At 63.9% G+C, this 19,637-nt stretch overlaps 2 protein-coding genes across 6 annotated transcripts in view; one reads left to right on the top strand and one right to left on the bottom strand.

Moving 5' to 3' along the window:
- NUMA1 (nuclear mitotic apparatus protein 1) overlaps window positions 1-14,229 on the top strand; it is a 59,283-nt gene extending 45,054 nt beyond the window's left edge. For 3 of the 5 annotated variants that reach the window (XM_038767265.1, XM_038767256.1, XM_038767273.1), the window contains exons 13-26: window positions 80-205; window positions 1,719-4,580; window positions 4,911-4,952; window positions 7,321-7,389; window positions 10,706-10,807; window positions 10,924-11,193; window positions 11,557-11,714; window positions 11,944-12,175; window positions 12,321-12,600; window positions 12,683-12,819; window positions 13,178-13,363; window positions 13,647-13,760; window positions 13,865-14,020; window positions 14,125-14,229. In XM_038767265.1, coding sequence (XP_038623193.1) covers window positions 80-205; window positions 1,719-4,580; window positions 4,911-4,952; window positions 7,321-7,389; window positions 10,706-10,807; window positions 10,924-11,193; window positions 11,557-11,714; window positions 11,944-12,175; window positions 12,321-12,600; window positions 12,683-12,819; window positions 13,178-13,363; window positions 13,647-13,760; window positions 13,865-14,020; window positions 14,125-14,142 — 4,752 coding nt within the window. In that variant the 3' untranslated portion in view covers window positions 14,143-14,229. The remainder of the gene's footprint in view (window positions 1-79; window positions 206-1,718; window positions 4,581-4,910; window positions 4,953-7,320; window positions 7,390-10,705; window positions 10,808-10,923; window positions 11,194-11,556; window positions 11,715-11,943; window positions 12,176-12,320; window positions 12,601-12,682; window positions 12,820-13,177; window positions 13,364-13,646; window positions 13,761-13,864; window positions 14,021-14,124) is intronic. The other 2 variants (XM_038767282.1, XM_038767290.1) reach the window with 2 other exon arrangements.
- A 651-nt stretch (window positions 14,230-14,880) lies between these two features.
- The window catches only part of RNF121 (ring finger protein 121), a 49,765-nt gene continuing 45,008 nt past the window's right edge, over window positions 14,881-19,637 (bottom strand). Inside the window, exons 8-9 of the mRNA XM_038770128.1 lie at window positions 19,333-19,434; window positions 14,881-15,983 (exon numbers count right to left, since the gene is read on the bottom strand). Coding sequence (XP_038626056.1) covers window positions 15,863-15,983; window positions 19,333-19,434 — 223 coding nt within the window. The 3' untranslated portion in view covers window positions 14,881-15,862. The remainder of the gene's footprint in view (window positions 15,984-19,332; window positions 19,435-19,637) is intronic.

The following is a 19,637-nucleotide window of genomic DNA, read 5'->3' as shown; positions in this document are numbered from 1 at the left end:
GCGGCTGGAAGCGAGTGAGCGGGATCCCCCGGCCCAGGCGTCTCCTCATCACTCTGTTCCCCCTCTTCCGCCCCCGCAGAAATGCCTGGAAGAGAAGAACGAGATCCTGCAGGGGAAGATCTGTCAGCTGGAGGAGCAGCTGGCCCAGGCCGGGCAAGAGAGCCTGCCCCGGGAGAAGGGAGAAGTGCTGGGCGATGCCTTACAGGTAGGAAACGGGTTTGTGGAAGCCGGGGGCCCGGACCTCGCAGGGAACAAGGCTGCCGACTCCGTTCTAGTGTACTCTCCCAAGCGCTCAGTCCAGTGCTAGCACACAGTAAGGGCTCAGTAAATACCGTTGGTTGGTTGGTTGGTTGACTGATCGGTTGCATGGGTGGGAAGCTAGGCCCGGGCATCCCATCCCTAGCCCACAGTCCACGGCCGCCGGGAGGCAAACGGCTTCTGGCCCGAGTAGGGGTTGAGGCCTAAGAAGCACCCACCTTCGTTCCTTCATTCATTCATTCATTGTCGTGTTTGAGTGCTTACTCTGTGCAGAGCATTGTACTGAGCGCTTGGGAAAGTACAGTACAACAATAAAGAGTGACAGTCCCTGCCCCCGAGCTCACAGTCTAGTGCCAGGGAGACAGACATCAATGCAAATAGACGGCAATATAAATAAGTAAAATTACCGATATATACGTAAGTGCTGTGGGACGGGGAGAGGGGAAAGAGCAAAGCGAGCAAATCAGGGTAATGCAGAAGGGAGAGGGAGATGAGGAAAAGTGGGGCTTAGTCTGGGAAGGCCTCTCGGAGGAGATGGGCCTCCGGTAGGGCTTTGAGGGGCCGGGAGAGTCATTGCCTGGTGGATGTGAGGAGGGAGGGCGTCGCAGGACGAGGGCCAGGGGTCGGTGGCGAGGGAGGTGAGATCGAGGCCCAGTGAGAAGGTTAGCACCAGAGGAGCCAAGTATGCGGGCTGTGTTGTAGGACGAGAGAAAGGGAGGTGAGGCAGGAGGGGTCAAGGGGATGGACTGCTTTAAAGGCAAGGGTGAGGAGTTGTTGTTTGATACAGAGGTGGATAGGCAACCACCTCCGGCACGTGAGCTGGAAACTACTACGGGGGACGGAAGCCGGGGCCGGAGGGGAGGGAGGAGCGAGGCCAGAGGCCGGATGCGGGAGGGAGCCAGAAGCCCCTTCCTTCCTCTCCCCCTCGTCCCCCTCTCCATCCCCCCCATCTTACCTCCTTCCCTTCCCCACAGCACCTGTATATATGTGTATGTGTTTGTACATATTTATTACTCTATTTATTTTACTTGTACATATCTATTCTATTTATTTGATTTTGTTAGTATGTTTGGTTTTGTTCTCTGTCTCCCCCTTTTAGACTGTGAGCCCACTGTTGGGTAGGGACTGTCTCTATATGTTGCCAATTTGTACTTCCCAAGCGCTTAGTACAGTGCTCTGCACACAGTAAGCACTCAATAAATACGATTGATGATGATGATGATGACTTGGGAGATGGCTGATGGAGATTGGTCTTGTCCTGTCCTGGTAGGGATCGGGATTTTCCCCGGCCCTCCTGTTCCTCCACGGCCCTAGTTGGCATCGTGCGGGCCCCGAGGACTCCGGGCAGTCAGGAGTGCCTAGCCCAGGCCCGCGTGCGGTAGAGGGGCCCGGGAAGGACTCGGGTCCCCGTGGGCATCGGGGCGCGGGGCTGGAGTCTGATGCCCTTCTTCTCCCCCCAGCTGGAAGCCCTGAAGCAGGAAGTAGCCTCCCTCACGGCCAAGTGTGCCGAGCTCCAGGCCACGGCTAGTCAGCTAGAGACGGAGCGGAACCAGCGGGAGGCGGAGCAGCAGGCGGAGCGGGGCCGCTTCGAGGAGGAGCGGCGGCAGCTGAACGGCCTCCTGGCCGACCTGCGGGCCTCGGCCTCCCAGCTGGCCCAGGCCAAGGAGCAGCTGGAGCAGGAGGCTCAGGCTCAGGAGGCCCGGCTAAGCGCTCGGATCAGCACGCTGACTGCCGAGATGACCACCCTGCGCAGCTCCCTGGAGCAGCGGCACGGCTGCGAGCTGGCCACCCTGTCGCAGCAGGCGGAGGAGGAGCGGGCCCAGCTGGTCCAGACCCTCCGCCGGGAGGAAGAGGCCGCCGGGGTCCTCCGCCAGCAGCTGGAGCAGCTGAGCGGAGGCCTGAGGCAGAAGGAGGAGCAGCTGGAAGAGGCCACCCGGCAGCGGGAGGAGGCCGGCCGAGAGGCGGCCCGGCAGCTGGCGGCCTGCGCCGGGGAGGCGGAGGGGGCCCGGCGGGAGAGAGACGAGGCCCGGGCTCGGCTGGGGGAGAAGGAGGCCGAGCTGGGAGCCCTGCGGCAGCAGCTGCGGCGGGCGGAAGCCGCCGGCGACGGAGCCCAGCGGGAGCAGGGGCAGCTGCGGCGGAAGGTGGAGGAGCTCGACGCCCAAGTGGCCCAGCTGGAAGCCCAGCGGGAGGCCGGGGCCCGGGCGGCCGAGGAGCTGCGGGGCCGGCTGCGGGACGCGGAGGCCCGGCTGCCGGCCGAGCGGGAGGGGCTGGCCCAGGAGAAGGCCCGGCTCCAGGACCAGGTGCAGGGCCTGCAGGAGGCCGTGCGGGACACGCGCGGCCTCCTGGAGGAGGAGCGCCGGCGGGCGGCGGCGGAGCGGGAGGACCACGGGCGGCGCGTGGCGGAGCTGGAGGCGGAGGCCCGGGCCCTGGAGGAGCGGCGGGAGCGCGACCGGCGGGCGCTGGACGAGGAGGAGGCCGGCCGGCTGAGGCTGGAGGCCCAGGTGCAGCGGCTGGGCGAGGAGCACCGGGCGGCCGGCGAGGCCTGGCGGCGGGAGCAGGCGGAGGCCCTGGCCGCCCAGCGCCGCCAGGACGAAGGGGAGCGGGAGCGGCTGGCGGAGGAGGCGGCCTCGTGGCGCCGGCAGTGCGAGGAGGGGAGGGAGGCGCTGCAGGCCACGCGCCAGGAGGGCGAGGAGGCCCGCCGGGAGCTGCGGGCCGCACGGGAGCGGGTGGCGGAGCTGGACGGCCGCGACACGGGGCGGCGGGAAGAGGCGGACGGGCTCCGCGCCGACCTGGCCGGGGCCCGGCGCCGGGCCCAGGAGGAGGAGGCCCGGGCGCGACGGCTGAGCCGGGAGCTGGCGGAGCTGCGGGAGGCCGCGCGGCAGGCGGAGGAGGAGCGGGAGCGGGCCGGCCGGGAGCTGGCCGAGGAGCGGCGGCGGGCCGCCCAGCTGGAGGAAGCCGTGGGGCGGCTGGAGGAGCGGCGAGAGCGGGAGCTCGGTGGCGCCCGGGGGGCCCTCAGGGCCCAGGAGGAGGAGGTCGAGCGGCTGGCGGGCGAGCTGGAGCGGGCTCGGGCCGCCGCGGAGGAGGGCCGCCGGCAGCAGCGAGAGGAGCTGGCGCGACGCGAGCAGGAGGCCGCGGGGAGGCTGGAGGAGGAGCGCGCCCGGGCCCGGGAGGAGCTGGCCGCCGAGAAGGCGTCCGGGGCCGAGCTGGAGGCGCAGCTGCAGCGGGCCCGGGAGCGGCAGCGGACGGAGCTGGCGGCCCTGCAGGAGGCCCTGGCCGCCGCCCAGGAGGAGGCCGCGGCCAAGGAGCGGGAGCTGACCGAGCTGCGAGGCCGGGAGGAGGAGGAGGAGGAGGAGGCGGCGGGGAGCCCGCGGCAGGCGGCCGAGCGGCCCGAGGGACCGCCGGGACACGGAGCCGGCTCGGCGGAGGTGGAGCGGCAGCGGCGGGGAGCTGAGAGAGAAGGGGAGGCGGAGGAGGAGCCGCGGCACCCGGTGGGCAGCCTGGAGCGGGAGGTGCGGGCCCTGCAGCGGCAGGTGGAGGACAAGGACGGGGAGAGCCGGGAGCTGCGGCGGCTGGCGGCGGCCGAGGCCGAGAAGGGCCGCGAGCTGGAGGAGCGGCTGCGGCGGCTGCAGGCCGAGGCGGCCGAGGCCCGGGCCCTGAGGGAGGAGGCGGAGCGGCAGCGGGCGGCGGCGGCCGCGGGCCTCAGCGGGGAGCTGGCGGCCCGGTGCGAGGAGCTGGCCCAGAAGGAGCAGGCCCTGGCCGGCCTGCGGCTGGAGCTGAGCGGCGCCCAGGCCCTGGTCGGGGAGCTCCTGCCCGTCAGCCGCCTCTACCAGCAGCTGCAGGCCGAGCGGGAGGCCCTGGACGGCCGGCACCGCGGGGAGCTGGAGCGGTGCCAGCAGGCGGCCTTCGGGCTCCAGGAGGAGCTGGCCCAGGCCCGCCAGGAGCTCGCGGAGCTGCGGCCCCTGCCGCAGAAGCTGGCCGAGCAGGAGCGGGCGGCCGAGCGGCTGCGGGCCGAGGGCGCCCGCTCGGCCGAGCAGCTGGAGGCCCTGCGGCGGGCCCGGGGCCAGCTGGCCGAAGAGCTGCGCGGCCTCGGGGAGCGGGCCGCCCTGGGCCGGCAGGGGCTGGAGGCCGAGCTGGGCCGGGCCCGGGAGCACCACGCCCGCGAGCTGGCCGAGGCCGAGGCGCGGGCCGCCGGCAGTCGGAGCGAGGCCCAGGAGGCCGCCGGCCGGCTGAACACCCTGCTGGCCCAGTACGAGGCCGCCAAGGGCCAGGCCCTGAAGGACAGGCAGCACTTCCAGGAGGAGCGGCAGAGGCTCACCGCTCAGGTAGGCTCGCGCACGCGGGGCGGGAGGCGGGCGGCCGGGCCCCGCCGCCGCCGCCACCCCCGGCATCCCCGCGGAAGGAGGGGCCGGACGGCCGGTCCCGGGCCTCCGCGGTCCCCACCCTCTGGCCCGTCGGATCCGCCCGTCGGCTCCGGGCGGCGTGCCCTCTCTTCTTACGTCTGGCCCCCTAGCCGGCGGGAGGAACTGAGGGCCTCCCCCCCCTCGCCCCCGCCAAGTCCCACGACCGTGGGCCTACAAGGCAGGCCCCGAGTGGCACCGGACCCCCGTGCCCGGCAGCACCCTCACTTTCTGTCACCCCCTCCCCTCACGCAGGTGAAGCAGCTAGAGTTATTTCAGAGGGAGCAGAGCAAGCAGGTAAAGGCCGGGGCTGGGATCTCCGCTCGCTGCCCGCTCATTAAGCGGTGACGCTCCCTGCTGCTGATCCCAGCCGCTGCTTGGCTCCGTAGGTGCTGCTGCTGCTGCTGCGGCCCCCCCGCCCCCCGCCACCGCTGCCGTCCCCCCTCCCGTCCCCCAACCCCAGCTCTTCCTCCCCTCCGCCTCGGGCCGACCGCCCTCTCTCCCCCATCCGGGAGCCTGTGCCATCTGGGGCAGGCAGGATGATGGGCGGGAGGGCCGGTGGGTGGACGGGGGAAGCCCGGAATTGCTTCCTGCTACGCTGGCCCCCACTGGCCCCCACTTGTCCGGGCTCCAGCCCAGGGCTCGGAGTGGGGTGGATGGCATCAGATGCCTCTAAATCTGAATTATCATCAAGTATGATGGTATTTGTTTAGCACTTCCTATTTGCCAAGCGCTGGGGTAGATTCAAGGTAATCGGGTTGGGCACCGTCCCTGTCCCATTTGGGGCTCACAGTCTCAATTCCCATTTTACAGATGAGATAACTTAGTACAGTGCTCTGCACGCAGTAAGCGCTCGATAAATACGATTGAATAACTGAGGCACAGAGAAGTGAAGCGACTTGCCCAAGGTCACACACAGAGATTAGAACCCATGACCCTCGGACTCTCAGGCCCGGGCTCTAGCCGTGGCCAGTAGCCGTTGGCCCTCCCACCTTGAGGAGTCGAACGACTCATAGCGATGGCCGGTGGGTCAGTATATTGATTGAGCGCTTGCTATGTGCAGAGCACTGTGCTAAGTGCTTGGGCGAATACAACGGAGTCGGTGGGCACGTTCCCTGCCCACAAGGAGCTTACAGTCCAGAGGGTTATCGGTGCAGGGGGGCCCTGAGAGAGCGAGCGAGAGGGAGGTAGAGGTGAAGATGACCGAGGGATTGAGTTCCACCGAGAGATGGAAAGAGCGGGAAAAGCTCGGTCTAAATGACCAACCCCTAAACCCACAGAACAGACAGGTCTGGAAGCTTGTCCATGAGTTTTAATAATAATTAAGGTATTGGTTAAGCACTTACTATGTGCCGGTCGCTGTACTATGCGTTGGGAGGAGGAACGTGGTTCTCCAGTGAGGTGCCGACGGCGGGCGAGTACGAGCCGTCGAGAGCGGGCTGCTGACAGGGAGAAACAGGCACAGGGTCGACTTACTTGAAAGGCTCCTGTCTGCCTGCTTGATTGGCTCTCATTCGTAGATCATCATCATCATCAATCGTATTTATTGAGCGCTTACTGTGTGCAGAGCACTGTACTAAGTGCTTACTAGATGTCCTAGATGCTGCTGGGAGATCAATCAGTCAGTCGATCGTACTGATCGAGTGCTTACTTCGTGCAGAGCACAGTACTGAACGCTTGGGAGGGTACAGCAGAATCAGGAGACACGTTCCCTGCCCGTGAGCTTAAAGTCTAGAAGTTATATCGATAGTAAAGCCGTTTATCGAGCAACCACTGTGTTTAGTGCTTGGGAAGTACAGAATCATGAGACACGTTCCCTGCCCGCAAGGTATTTCCCTCTGGGGAGGGGTAGATTGACGTGAAAATACTTACAAATGGGCCAGTCGGAATCAATAGATGGATCGTACATCAATCATTTAGGTTGACAAAGGTGCATGGAGGCCTTTTGCCTTCTGGGAAATGGTTTTCCCTAAGTGAAGGTTTCATAATCCCATTATCAGCTCTCCTGCAGTCCTACCTAGTTTTGCTTCCAAAGGAATTTTGGGAGTTTTGCCAGCGGACTGCTGAGATGGGGGCCCACCTGGCCCGCAGGGGATGCCCGCTGATGGGGAGCCAAGCCGGCGACTGTGTCTCTGCCCCTGTCCCCGTCTCCTCAGAACCTAGGGGTGGGGGGTGCTCTGAATGCATTCATTCATTCAATCGTATTTATTGAGCGCTTACTACAGTAAGCGCTTGGGAAGTACAAGTTGGCAACATATAGAGACGGTCCCTACCCAACAGTGGGCTCACGGTCTAGAAGGGGGAATGCAGAAGATCTGAGACCTGCAGAGTCTCCGGAGAGCAAGCGCTTGGTCTAGCTAATCCACACGCAAAGCTGCCGCCACCATCCCACTGCTCCCGCTCCTGACACCCGCTCCTCCGCCGGGCCGGGCCGGGCCGCGCTGCTGGGGAGCCGGGGCGGGCTGACGCGCAGGGATGGCTGGACTTTGGGAAGTCGCTCCTACCCTGCTGGTGCCCGGGGCTGGCCGGTGGGAGCAGAGGCCTGAGGACGTTCCTGCTCCGGGGGGGGGGGCTCGGCTGGCGTTCCCCCAGATGGGAGTGGGAGGGGTGGGGTCCGGCGGGAGTCGGCAACTCCTTCTCCTTCTTCTTCCTGCCTGCCTGCTAGGTGGAAGAGCTGAGTCAGAAGCTGGAACAGCGGGACTTGGCCAGCCAGGCCCAGCAGCAGAAGCTGAGGGTGAGTGGGTGGCAGGTGGCGGGGACCTCACGCCCATTGCGGGCAGCCCTGGCCGCCTGCCGGGTCAGTAAGGAGGGAGCTGCCCCGGGGCTGTCCGGGAGCTGGTCACGGCAGAGGAAAGCCCCAACCCTTCCCACTCCTCTTCTCCTCCCACTTCCCCAAGGGGCAGACGCTCCTGACTGCTCCCCACCATCCTTCCCCCATCGTCCTGGGCCCGCTTCCTCGCTCTCAGGCAGGAACCTTCCCCATCTAGGTGAGGGCAAAGGTCACTGAGCCGGTCAGTGGCCCAGCGGGGGCAGAACCAAGTCCAGGCTTCCTGCTCCTTCCCCACCCCCAAGAATCAACCCATTGGGCCACACCGCTCTCCATCAATCGGTCGTATGTATTGAGCACTTGCCATGTTCAGAGCACTGTACTAAGTGCTTTGAAGAGTACAGTTCCACAGAGTCGGTAGACTCATTCCCTGCTCACGAGGAGTTTCCATTCTAGAGGGTGTGCCCGGCTTCTGGCTTCAGCCCACAGCAGGCTGACGTTGGGAACTTGGACGGGTTTTAGGGGGCTCTGTCTCAGTTCCCCGACTCCTGCCCCTTCCCTCTTTCTGTACCCTCCTGGGCTGCCCCACCTGGCCCAGGCTTCTGGGACTCCCTCCTGACCTTCCTATCTGCATCGCCACCCTCGCCCGCCACCCAAACCCCAGACCACCCCAACAGCCTGCTTCTGCTGCCCTGCACTCTTGCTGGTGGAAATTCAGGCTTTGGGCCAGTTTTTGCTGCTTATACATCCTTCTGTCCAACTCTAATTCCGTTCCCTCTCCTGTCCAACACCACTCCCCCCAATTTGAATTCCACACCCGCAGTCCTCGCCAACTCTTGCAGACCACGCCCTCTCTACCGCAGCTCCCAGTGCCCCCACCATGATCTCCCTCCCTGCCCCCGAAGACCTCGCCAACCGCTCGGTAGGAAAGATGGAAGTCACCAGGCAGGGACTTCCCAAACTCCCTCCAACACCTTCTTCCCGCTCCATTCTGCCTTCCTTCTCCTGCCCCTCCTTCCCGACTGTTTCTCAGGCGGAGTTCTCTTCTCCGCTCCCACCACCTGCTCCTCCGACCACATTCTAGACTGTGTGAGCCCATTGTTGGGTAGGGACCGTCTCTGTATGTTGCCAACTTGTACTTCCCAAGCGCTTAGTCCAGTGCTCTGCACACAGTAAGCGCTCAATACATACGATTGAGTGAATGAATGAATTCCCCCTCACCTTGTAAAAACACTGACCTCTGCTCTCCCGGCCTCCCATTACTGCCATCTTCTGCCTCCGGCTCTGCTGGCTTGTCTGTTTTTTTTTTCCCATGGCATTTCTTAAGCACCTACTATATGCCAGGCACTGTACTAAATGCTGGGGTAGATACAGGCTTATCAGGTTGGACACAGTCCCTATGCCACATAGAGCTCACAGTCTTAATCCCCATTTTACAGATAACGGAGACACAGAGAAGTGAAGTGATTTGCCCAAGGTCCCACAGCAGACAAGTGGCGGAGCCGGGATTAGAACCCAGGTCCTTCTGACTGGCAGGCCCGGGCTCTAGCCACTAGGCCCCCCTGCTTCTCTGTGTCGGCCTTGTCCTCGGCCTTCAAACCGATTCCAGCCTCCCCAATCTCAACAGAGGCTTCTCTGGATCCCCCGGTGCCTTCCATCTCTCGTCACATCGTCCTGTCCACACTCCCCAAATGGATTGTAGACCCAAACTGCCGTCATGTCCTCTGCCTCAACTCTCTAGTTGACCCACCCCAGTCAGGTTTCCACGCCCTCCCCTCCACTGAGACTATTTCTGCCAGTACTGTCCCCATCACCAAGGCCTCCTTAGCCTGATCTCTCAGCTGCCCTCACCATTTGTCGACCCCTCTCCTCCCGGCACTCTTGACTCTCCTTTCTCCACCCGCTGCCCTGCCGGGACTCGCCTCCCACTTCCCCAAACCTGCCAAGTGACAGTGTCCTCGCCCTCATCGAAGTCTTCCTAAAATCCCATTTGTTTATATTAATAGCTCCGTTCCCCTCTAGACTGTAAGCTCCTTGTGGGCAGGGAATGTGCCTACCAGTGCTGTTCTCTACTCTCCTAGGCATATGGTACAGTGCTCTGCATGCAGTAAGCGTGCAACCAAAGCGATTGATCATCTAGACCGTGAGCCCACTGTTGGGTAGGGACTGTCTCTATAAGTTGCCAACTTGGACTTCCCAAGCGCTTAGTACCATGCTCTGCACACAGTAAGCGCTCAATAAATACGATTGATTGATTGATTGATTGATCCACTCCGGCAAGTCTTTCCTGATTAATTTCCAGCAGCCTTAGCACTTATGCCCACCCTCTCTCAATATCTTGTTACACTTGAACGTACATTAAGCCGTAGTGGCAGCAGTGTATATTTCAGCGTGCAAGGAAGTACTATACCAATTCTCCATTCAGTCATTCTGCTGTTTCATCCCAATATACCCCTCTTGTGTACTTTATCCACATCTCTCCCCGTCTCCACTACTGTAAACAACTCGTGTCTGACTGTTTCCCTTTAGTAGATTGGCAGCTCCTCCAGGGCAGGGAATATGGGTTTTGCTTCGTTCATACATTCTTTCAGTCGTATTTATTGAGCGCTTACTGTGTGCAGACTACTGTACTAAGCGCTTAGGCAATCAATCAGTCATATTTATTGAGTGCTTACTGTGTGCAGAGCACTGTACTAAGCGCTTGGGATGTACAAGTCCGCAACGGGGATGGTCCCTACCCAACAACGGGCTGACAGTCTAGAAGCGAGAAGACAGATGACAAAACAAGTAGATAGGTGTCAATACCATCAGAATAAATAGAATTACAGCCATGTACACATCATTAATAAAATAGAGTGATAAGTCTGTACAAATATACACAAGTGCCGTGGGGAGGGACGATGGGGAGGATGCTTAGCACAGTGCTCTGCACTTAGGCACCGCAGCAGACACGATTGGTCGGTTGATTTGTTTCATCAGTCGGCCGATCAGTGGTATTTATTGAGCGCTGTGTGCAGAGTACTGTACTAGGTGCTTTGGAGAGAACGATAATAATAGACCCGACAGACCCGTTTTCTGCCCAATCAATCAATCGTATTTATTGAGCACTTACCGTGTGCAGAGCTTACGGTCCAGAGGCGGTAGTGCCAGTTTTCCCGCCCACCCCTGCCAGCCCGGCAGCCTCGGAAGTGGCAGCGGCAGGGCTGGGAGCGGGGGGCGGCTGAGGGGGTGGCCTCCCATCCTTAGTTAACCTTTTCCTTTCCCGTTCTCCCCACCCCTCCAGCTGCACGAAGGTGAGATTCAGAAAGAAGCCCAGGCTCAGCTGAGTGAGCTGCAGGCCCAGCTGAGTCAGAAGGAACAGGCGGCCGAACACTACAAACTGCAGGCGAGCCTCCCCCCGACCCCGACGTGGGGTCGTACGACCCCGTGGACTCCCCGCTCCGTGGCGGCCCCCGTCCCCCCCTTCTCCTCCCCGGGCCCGACTCCCCTCTCCCCTCCCAGATGGAGCGGGCCAAAACCCACTACGACGCCAAGAAGCAGCAGAACCAGGAGTTGCAGGAGAAGCTGCAGGGGCTGGAGCGGCTGCAGCAGGAGAAGCAGGAGCTGCAGGACAAGCTGCAGGGGCTGGAGCGGCTGCAGCAGGAGAAGCAGGCGCTGCAGGCCAAGGCAGACCAGCTGGACCAGGAGCTGCAGCAGGCCCGGCTGCAGGGCAAGGAGGCCGAGCAGACCCGCCTCCACCTGAACGCCCAGGTGCGCACCTTGGAAGCGCAGGTGAGAGCCCGGCAGGAGGAGGGAGGGAGAGGGGCAGGGTTTGGGGCGGGGGGCCGCATTATTCGGCTCAGTGCAAGCCCGCAGACACCCTTCGGCGGCCTCCATCCCCTGGATCCCAGCCCCGGCCTGGGTGTCTTAGTCCAGGGTCTCTCAGCGATCCCACTTCTGCCCCGGGGGAAGGCGAGGGCGCACAACTTGTTGCCAACTTGTACTTCCCGAGCGCTTAGTCCAGTGCTCTCCACAAAGTGAGCGCTCAATAAATACGATGGAATGAATGAATGATGGTGCTCCCCCGGGCTCCTGCCTGGAGGGTGGCAGGAGACTTCCCCGACCCACCTCCATTCCCCCATCCCCGCCCCGCAGCTGGCCTTCGCAGACCAGCAGCTCCGAGATTTGGGCAAGTCGTACGTGGCCTCGGACGCGCTGAAGAGCCGGGAAGCCCGGGCGCAGCCGCCGCTGGACCTGAGCACCGATAGCCTGGACCTGAGCTGCGATGAGGGGACCCCCCTGGCGGTGTCCAGGTCCGTCGGGGCCCCTCCCCTTCCCCCCCCCACTTCAAGCTACTGCCCTCGGGCGGGCTTCTCGCCGCTGCCGAAGGACCCCCGAGTGGCCCGGCCCGCCTCTCCTCGGGGCCAAGGTGGGATGGATCCGGGAGCGGGCCCGGGGTGGGGCTGACGTAGGCCAGCGGTTGGCCCTCGCGCCCCCAAGGCGGGCAGCAGAGCCTCACGCGCCCGCCCCCGTCTGCCCCAGGAAGCCGCCCCGGGCCCCGCCGGCCGGCGCCGGAGCTCCCGGGGAGCCCGCCTCTCCGGTGTCGCAGCGCCTGCCCCCCAAGGTGGAGTCCCTGGAGAGCCTCTACTTCACCCCCCTCCCCGCCCGGGGCCAGCCCGCGCTGGACCGCAGCGACCTGTCGCTCGACTCTGGCCGCCAGACCCGCTCGTCCCGTCGCCGGACCACGCAGGTCATCAACATCACCATGACCAAGGTGACCGGGGGCGGGAGGTGGCCCCGCCGGGTGGGCCCCTCGATGTGGGAGCCCCCCCGGGGCGTGTGCGGGCGGAGCACGCGGGCCTGTACCCTGCCCTGGGGCCAAGCCATTTTCCTTCCTTCCTTCCTTCCTTTCCCCTCAGAAGCTGGACCCGGAAGAGCCGGACAGCGCCAACTCCTCCTTCTACAGCACGCGGTCGGCTGCGGCCCCGCGGCCCGGCCTGCGCTCGGCCACCTCCGCCCAGTCCCTCGCCAGCTGCCCCTCCCGGGAGTCGCTGGCCCGGCTGGGATCCCCGGATGACGACGTCGGCGGCGGCGGCGGCGGCGGCAATTCGGCCCTGCTGGGCTTGCCGGGCTACCGCCCCACCACCCGCAGCTCCGCCCGCAGCTCCATGGCCGGACCCTCCACCCGCGCCTCGCTCGGTGAGCCCACCCTCCGCGCCCGCCCGCGCCCACGCCCCGGCTCCAACCCCGCTTTCCCCAACCGCTCTCCCCCCGCCCTCAGGTCGCAGCAGCTTCTACCTGGGCACGTGCCAGGACGAGCCCGAACCGTTGGACGACTGGAGCCGTATCGCCCAGCTGCAGCAGCGCAACCGCATCTGCCCGCCCCACCTGAAGACTTCCTACCCCCTGGAGTCCAGGGTGAGTCTCGAAATCCCAGGGTCGGACCCAGGCCCATCCTCTCGGGCTCCGGAGCCCCATCTCTGGGCTAGCCAGGTTGGGAGTCTCTCCCCGGGCTTGAGGCCTGGCCAGTGGGGCCCGGCTCTGCCCGTGTCCTGGCGTGCTGAGCGGGGCCTTCCCCGCGGTGTCGTCTGTGAGGGAGCCTGGCTTCCTCTGCCCTAAGTTTCCAGTAGAGACGGGCCGGGGCGAGGGGCGGAAGGGGCCAGGTGGCAGAATGCAGTGTCTCTGTGCAAGGAGGCCCGGCCCGGGGGGCCCAGTGGGGAGAGGCGAGCGGGGCTCCCTCTTCCCAGCCCTCCATCCTCGCCCCGTCGCCCCGCAGCCCTCCCTGGGCCTGAGCACCATAACGGACGAAGACATGAAGACGGGCGACCCCCAGGAGACCCTGCGCCGGGCGAGCATACAGCCGGCTCAGGTGGCCGAGCCCACGGCCGCCCACCGCCTCGCCACCCGCCAGCTGCGCAAACGCCGCTCGGGGGACTCGCACCAGGGGCCCGGCACCCCCGAGGTAGGGGGCGGCGGGGGTGGGGGACCGGGGGACCGGGCCGCGGCCAAAGGGGGGGGGACGGGGAGGTGTGGAGGACTTGAGAGTCCCCTCCCGGCTGCTCCTCCTCCAGCCCTCTGTAAGGTCCACCCCCCGCCCCGCCCTGTTTATTGTACTTGCTTATACCCTCCCAAGTGCTCAGTGCAGTGCTGCGCACACAGTGAGCGCTCAATCAGTACGACTGAATGACGGAACCATTAGCCTGTCCCGCCCCACCCCACCCCTTGCATGTCCTCTGGCCCCGTAGCCCAAGAAGTCAGCCGGCTGCTTCTCGCGCCCTCTGACCCCCCGGACCCGGCAGGAGGGACGCCGGCCCAGCCTCAGCGCGGACGGCGAAGAGTCGGCAACCACCAGCAAGCGGGTTAGTTGGGGGTGGGGGCGAGCCTCGGGGTGGGGGGTGGATTCGGGGCGGGGGGCGAGGGAGAGGGGGCGGCCCCGCTAACGGCCGTCCCCGCCCGCCTGCAGGCCCAGCGGCGCCCGTCCATGGCTTACAGCATTTTCAACACCCCCAAGAAGCTGGGGAGCAGCCTGCTGCGGCGGGGTGCGGCCAAGAAGGCTCCCAAGGACTTGCCCCAGCCCCGCGGCGGCACCCGACGCTCCCCCCGGGGCACCGGGGCCAAGGTAGGCATCGGGGCGGGCCTCCGGGGGCCCAGGCTGGCATCCCCCCACCTCTCCGCGGGCCCCGGGTCCCCCACACTCACTCCCCTTCCCCCCTTCTCTTCCAGGCCGACTCCAAGCACTAAGACCGGGACGCTGGAGCCGCCCCCGGCCGTCCCCTCCTCCCCCCTTTGCTGGGATGAGGTCGGGGGGCTAGACCGAAGGTGGGCCCGGGGCCCCCACTGCCCGTTTCGATCCCAAGGATCCACTGCCACCCGGGGCTGTCGTGGCTGCGGGCCGATGCCTTTTCTAAATGTTATTATTACATGTAAATAAAGTCTATTTTTCCTCGGAGGCCCGGCCACTCTGTGGGAGCGGGTAGCCGCAGCCCCGAGGCCGGGCTGGCCGCAGAGGGGGAGCCCGGCTCGGCCTGTGGAAGGGTCAGAGACGGAGGCCGCAAACCCCAAGCTCTCCCCTCGTACAGTTGGGATGGGGGGTGGGTTTTTTTGGGGGGGGGGATGGTGAGCATGTGGAGTGAGGGCAGGGCTGAGCCCCTCAGGGCCCCAGAGTGCGGGTTGAGGGTAGGGGGTCTGGTCCGCTCGGGGCTGCCGGCCTCCCCCAGAATGACTGAGCCAGATGAGACCCAGGTAGGCATCGAGTTCTTGCCCCGGCTTCTCTGTCCGGGGCTCCAGCTCCTATGAGCACAGCCCACCGTGGAGGGGGAGAGGAGGAGGAGCAGAAGACACTGAGGCTTTCTCAACTCAGGTTTATTGAGTGCAGAGTTGAAAGGAACTCAGCCCTCAGCACAGTGCCCCACCCCGCCCGGCTGGTGGGCCCCCTATGCCCAGGCTCCGTGCCACCCTGTGCCTCCCTCCCTCCCCACCCACCAGCTGTGGGACCGGACTGCAGCCTGCCCGTCCCCAGCTGGAGCCCGGTATGGCCGCCTGGGCCAGTGTGGACGGGGCCTCTCTTGGCTGCGTGTGCCCCAACCCCTCCCTGTCCCACGGCCTGGCCAAGACGGTGAGCGCAGGATGGGACCGGCCCGGGATCCGTTCCCCTCCTGCCCAGAGCCCTAGATGAAACTATGATAGTCTTGAGCACAGGACAGGACCGGCCCGGGATCCGTCCCCCTCCCCTCCTCCTGCCCAGACCCAGGGCAGAGCCCTAAATGAAACTATGACGGTCTCACTGCCAGACAGCCCGCCCACATCCATAGACTTCGCTCCCCAAGCCCTCTTTGCACTCCTCCCAGCTTAGGAGGGGCTCAGATTCGGGCCACGGGAGCCGGCCCCGAGGCCACTAAGGCTCGGGGTTGGCTGCTGGAGTTTGGCACACTGAGGCAGCTCGTTGGGCCGGGCCTGGCAGGGTCCCGGAGGAGCCGGTGCAGCGGGGGGCCCGGAGCAAGTCCCAGAAGGGCCGGGCCCGGGGACAGAGGCACAGCCTCGGCCGGTCCGCGCCCACCCCCGACCCCCGGGAGGCCGGGTGCCGGGGCAGTGCCAACCACGGTAACCCGCACCCCGGCCCGCGGGAGGGTTTGCTGGGAGCGGGGAGACGACGCCCGGCCCGAACCTCGCACGCGCAACCCCTTGGGCTGCCGGGAGCCCCGATTCCGGCCCCGGGGACTGGGTGTCTTTTGACTCCACCGTTAAAAAAAGTTTTTAAATATATTCATTAAAATATTCTTTTCTTAAAAAGAACCGTCCCAGCGTGGGCCCACCGCTGCGGGTCAGGGCCTGGGGGCTCCTGCCCCCCGCCCCACGGCAGAGTCTCTCCCTGGAGCTCGGCTGGGCCGGCGGGAGGGGCGGGGTGGGGGTGGGGGACCCCCCCACACCCCGTCCGGGCCTCGGCCTCCCCGCGGCGTCGGCGTCACTCCAGGCCCAGGATGTAGTTGATGCCTTGGACCAGACCGATGATGACGGGCTGCCACGCCACCAGGTAACGCAGCCAGTCCAGCAGCTGTCCGTACAGGACGTGGGGCCGCTCCCAGCTTGGGGGCCGGGGGTTAAAGAAAAGGGGAGACCTGCTGGTAGCGGGATGGGGGGGGGGCGGCGGGAAAGAAGGGCCGAAGGAGGAAGGGAGGATTGGGAAGCAGGAAGTGCTGCAAGGTGGGAAAAGAGGGCCCAGCTACCCAAGGCGTGCAGCAAGTTCCCGAGAGTGAGAGGGGACCAGGACGGGGGATTCGAAAGAGACTGAGTGACGGATACCCGACTTCCTCGGCTCCGGCTCACAGAGGCCGCCCCACGTCAGTGTTTGGGGGGTCTGGCTCGCCCCATCCTCCCAGCACTAAAACAGACCCTTCTCCATAGCTCCCTCCCCTAATGCTCACTCGTTTCACTGTCTTTCTCCACCGCTCCGACTGGATGCTCCTTGAGGACAGGAATCGCGTCAACCAACTCTGTTACGCCATGGTCTCCTTTGCGCTCAGTAAGGGGACGGAGCCGGGCCCGGCCCTGTTCGTGCCCGCCCCGTCCGGCCCCGGCCCGCCCCCACCCTCGGTCTCGGGCCCGACGAGAGAGGCAGCGTGGCTCGGTGGAGGGAGCGCGGGCTTGGGAGTCGGAGGTCAGGGGTTCTAATCACCGCTCTGCCACTTGTCGGCTGGGTGACTCTGGGCAAGTCACTTCCTTTCCAGCGCTTAGAACAGTGCTTTGCACATAGTAAGCGCTTAAATGCCACCGTTAATTCTCTGTGCCTCGGTTCCCTCGCCTGTCAGATGGGGATGAGGACTGGGGGCCCCACGTGGGACGGCCTGATCATCTTGTATCCCCCCAGCCCCTGGAACGGTGCTTTGCATATAGTAAGTGCTTAACAAATGCCACCGTTAATTCTCTGTGCCTCGGTTCCCTCGTCTGTCAGATGGGGATGAGGACTGGGGGCCCCACGTGGGACGGCCTGATCGTCTTGTATCCCCCCAGCCCCTGGAACGGTGCTTTGCATATAGTAAGCGCTTAACAAATGCCACCGTTAATTAATTCTCTGTGCCTCAGTTCCCTCGCCTGTCAGATGGGGATGAGGACTGGGGGCCCCCCGTGGGACGGCCTGATCACCTTGTATCCCCCCCCAGCCCCTGGAACAGTGCTCTGCACATAGTAAGCACTTAAATGCCACCATTAATTAATTCTCTGTGCCTCAGTTCCCTCATCTGTAAAATGGGGGTGAAGACTCTGAGCCTCATATGGAACAACCTGATCACTCTGTATCCCCCCAGCGCTTAGAACAGTGCTTTGCACGTAGTAAGCGCTTCACAAATACCCTCATTATTATTACTATTATTATTACATGGCACTGCACAGAGAAGGTGCTCAATAAATTCCACTAATGGATGGATTAATGGCCTCCGGCTCCGACGCCCACACGGAAGGGTTGCTCAACCCTCTTCCCACCTGCCGTGGGTCCTCGGTGGACAACGGGGCGAGCGGGTCTCGGAGGGCTCCGGGTCCAAGCAGCAGCGTGGCTCAGTGGAAAGAGTCCGGGCTTTGGAGTCAGAGGTCAGGGGTTCGAATCCCGGCTATGCCAATTGTCAGCTGTGTGACTTTGGGCAAGTCACTTCACTTCTCTGTGGGGGAAGCAGCGTGGCTCAGTGGAAAGAGCCCGGGCTTTGGTGTCAGAGGTTAGGAGTTCAAATCCCAGCTCCGCCAATTGTCAGCTGTGTGACTTTGGACAAGTCACTTGACTCCTCTGTGCCTCAGTTCCCTCATCTGTAAAATGGGGATTAAGACTGTGAGCCACCTTGTAACCTCCCCAGGGCTTAGAACAGTGCTTTGCACAGAGTAAGCGCTTAATAAATGCCATTATTAATTAATATTAACCCAGCTCCTTCTGTCTCCCAGGCCCTATCCACTAGGCCCCACTGTCTCTCGTGGGGGGTTAGACCAGCCCCCCACCCCCTTATCAGTCAGAAAGCAGCATGGCTCAGTGGGAAAGAGCCCGGGCTTTGGAGTCGGAGGTCATGGGTTCAAATCCTGGCCCCACCAATTAGCTGTGTGACTTGGGCAAGTCACTTAACTTCTCTGTGCCTGAGTTACCTCATCTGTAAAATGGGGATGAAGACTGTGAGCCCCATGTGGGACAACCTGCTCACCTTGTAAATTCCCCAGCGCTTAGAACAGTGCTTTGCACATAGCGCTTAATAAATGCCATCATTATTATTATTATTATTACTTAACTTCTCTGAGCCTCAGTTCCCTCATCTGTAAAATGGGGATTAAGACCGTGAGCCCCACGTGGGACAACTTGATCACCTTGTATCCCCCCCCAGTGCTTAGAACAGTGCTCTGCACATAGTAAACGCTCAACAAATGCCAACATTATTATTATTCTTATTCTCCGGAAGCCCAAGCTGGCCGGAGGGAGGGATCCCAGAGCCCCGGCCGGTCAGCTTGCCAGGCAGGAGCCAGCCCGGCCTCGGTGTGACTCCCGCTCTGAGCCGATAGGGATCCCGGAGGTGGGAGGGTGGCCGCCCCCCGGAGAAGATGCCCGCCACCTGTCCGTTTGGGCCAGGCCTCCACGCCCCTCCGAGGGTGCCCCGGGGGCTGGGGAGCTGGCTTCCCAACGGGAAGGGCTCCCCTGCTCCCCAGAGGTCAGAAAGATGGGGAACGGGCTGCGGTTGCAGAAAACGGGGCCCAGCGGGACACAGAAGGGGTTCGCTCCCCTGCAGACCCACCGGGAGTCGGGCCCGCCGGGGTCTGGGGGCCGGGGCGGGCGTCATCTGCTGGGAGGTAGGACCGTGGTGGCCAAGAGGATAGGGCGGCCTTAGAGGCAAAAGTCTGCCCGAAAAATGATAAACAGTGGGAGGGAGGGAGGAAAAGGCTGAGGAGACCAGAACTTCTAATGGTGAAGACAGTCTGGAGGTGAGAAGGCAGCTTTCGGGCTGCCAACTTGTACTTCCCAAGCGCTTAGTACAGGGCTCTGCACACAATAAGCGCTCAATAAATACGACTGATTGATTGATTGAGCAGGGCTGGGCTGTGGGCATGGGAGAAGTAGAGGCCAAAGGAGAGTCTGGAGAGAGGACTCTCAGACTCGTGGGAAAGGGGGGAAGTCTGAACCTCGCGTGGGGAGGGGGCCGGTGCCAACCGCTTGGCCTGGTTTTCCCCTCTGCACGACGGGGAGAGCCTCCTCCTGCCCCTCAGACGGCTGGTCTCCCCGGACAGGAGAGTCTCCCTCAGGACCGAGCAGGCTAGGAGATGAAGCCCTTCAAACATCAGGGTGTGCAGCTGAAGAGGAAGAGGGGGGAGAAGGTGGGCTGACACCGGGTCCCAAAGCATCCTCGAGGGGCGGCCCCGCAGCCCTCCCCGGGGGCCCCGCAGGAGCCGGCCCCGGCCCCGCCACAAGGATACGGGTTACTGAACATCCGTTTCAGATCCACCTTCTCCTTGCAGTACGGACACGTCTGCTTCTTCCCCACGATGCACCAGCCACGGATGCAGAACTCATGGAAGCTGAGGGCCGGCGGTTAAGGGAAGCAAACAGCGAGGCCCGAGGGCCGCCCTCCCCGCTCCGGCCCCGGGAGCCGGAGCCCTCCCTCCCGGCCTCGCCCGCCTCGGGCCGGGCCCGACGGATCGAGGAGCCGGGCGGCTCCGTCCGTCCCGGGGGGCGCCGAGGAAGGCCGGGCCCGTGGTCGCCGACTCCGGAAGGCATCCGG

The sequence above is a fragment of the Tachyglossus aculeatus genome, chromosome 2 (genome assembly GCF_015852505.1).
Source record: "Tachyglossus aculeatus isolate mTacAcu1 chromosome 2, mTacAcu1.pri, whole genome shotgun sequence".
Lineage (NCBI taxonomy): Eukaryota > Metazoa > Chordata > Mammalia > Monotremata > Tachyglossidae > Tachyglossus > Tachyglossus aculeatus.
This window is presented reverse-complemented; position numbering and strand designations above follow the sequence as displayed.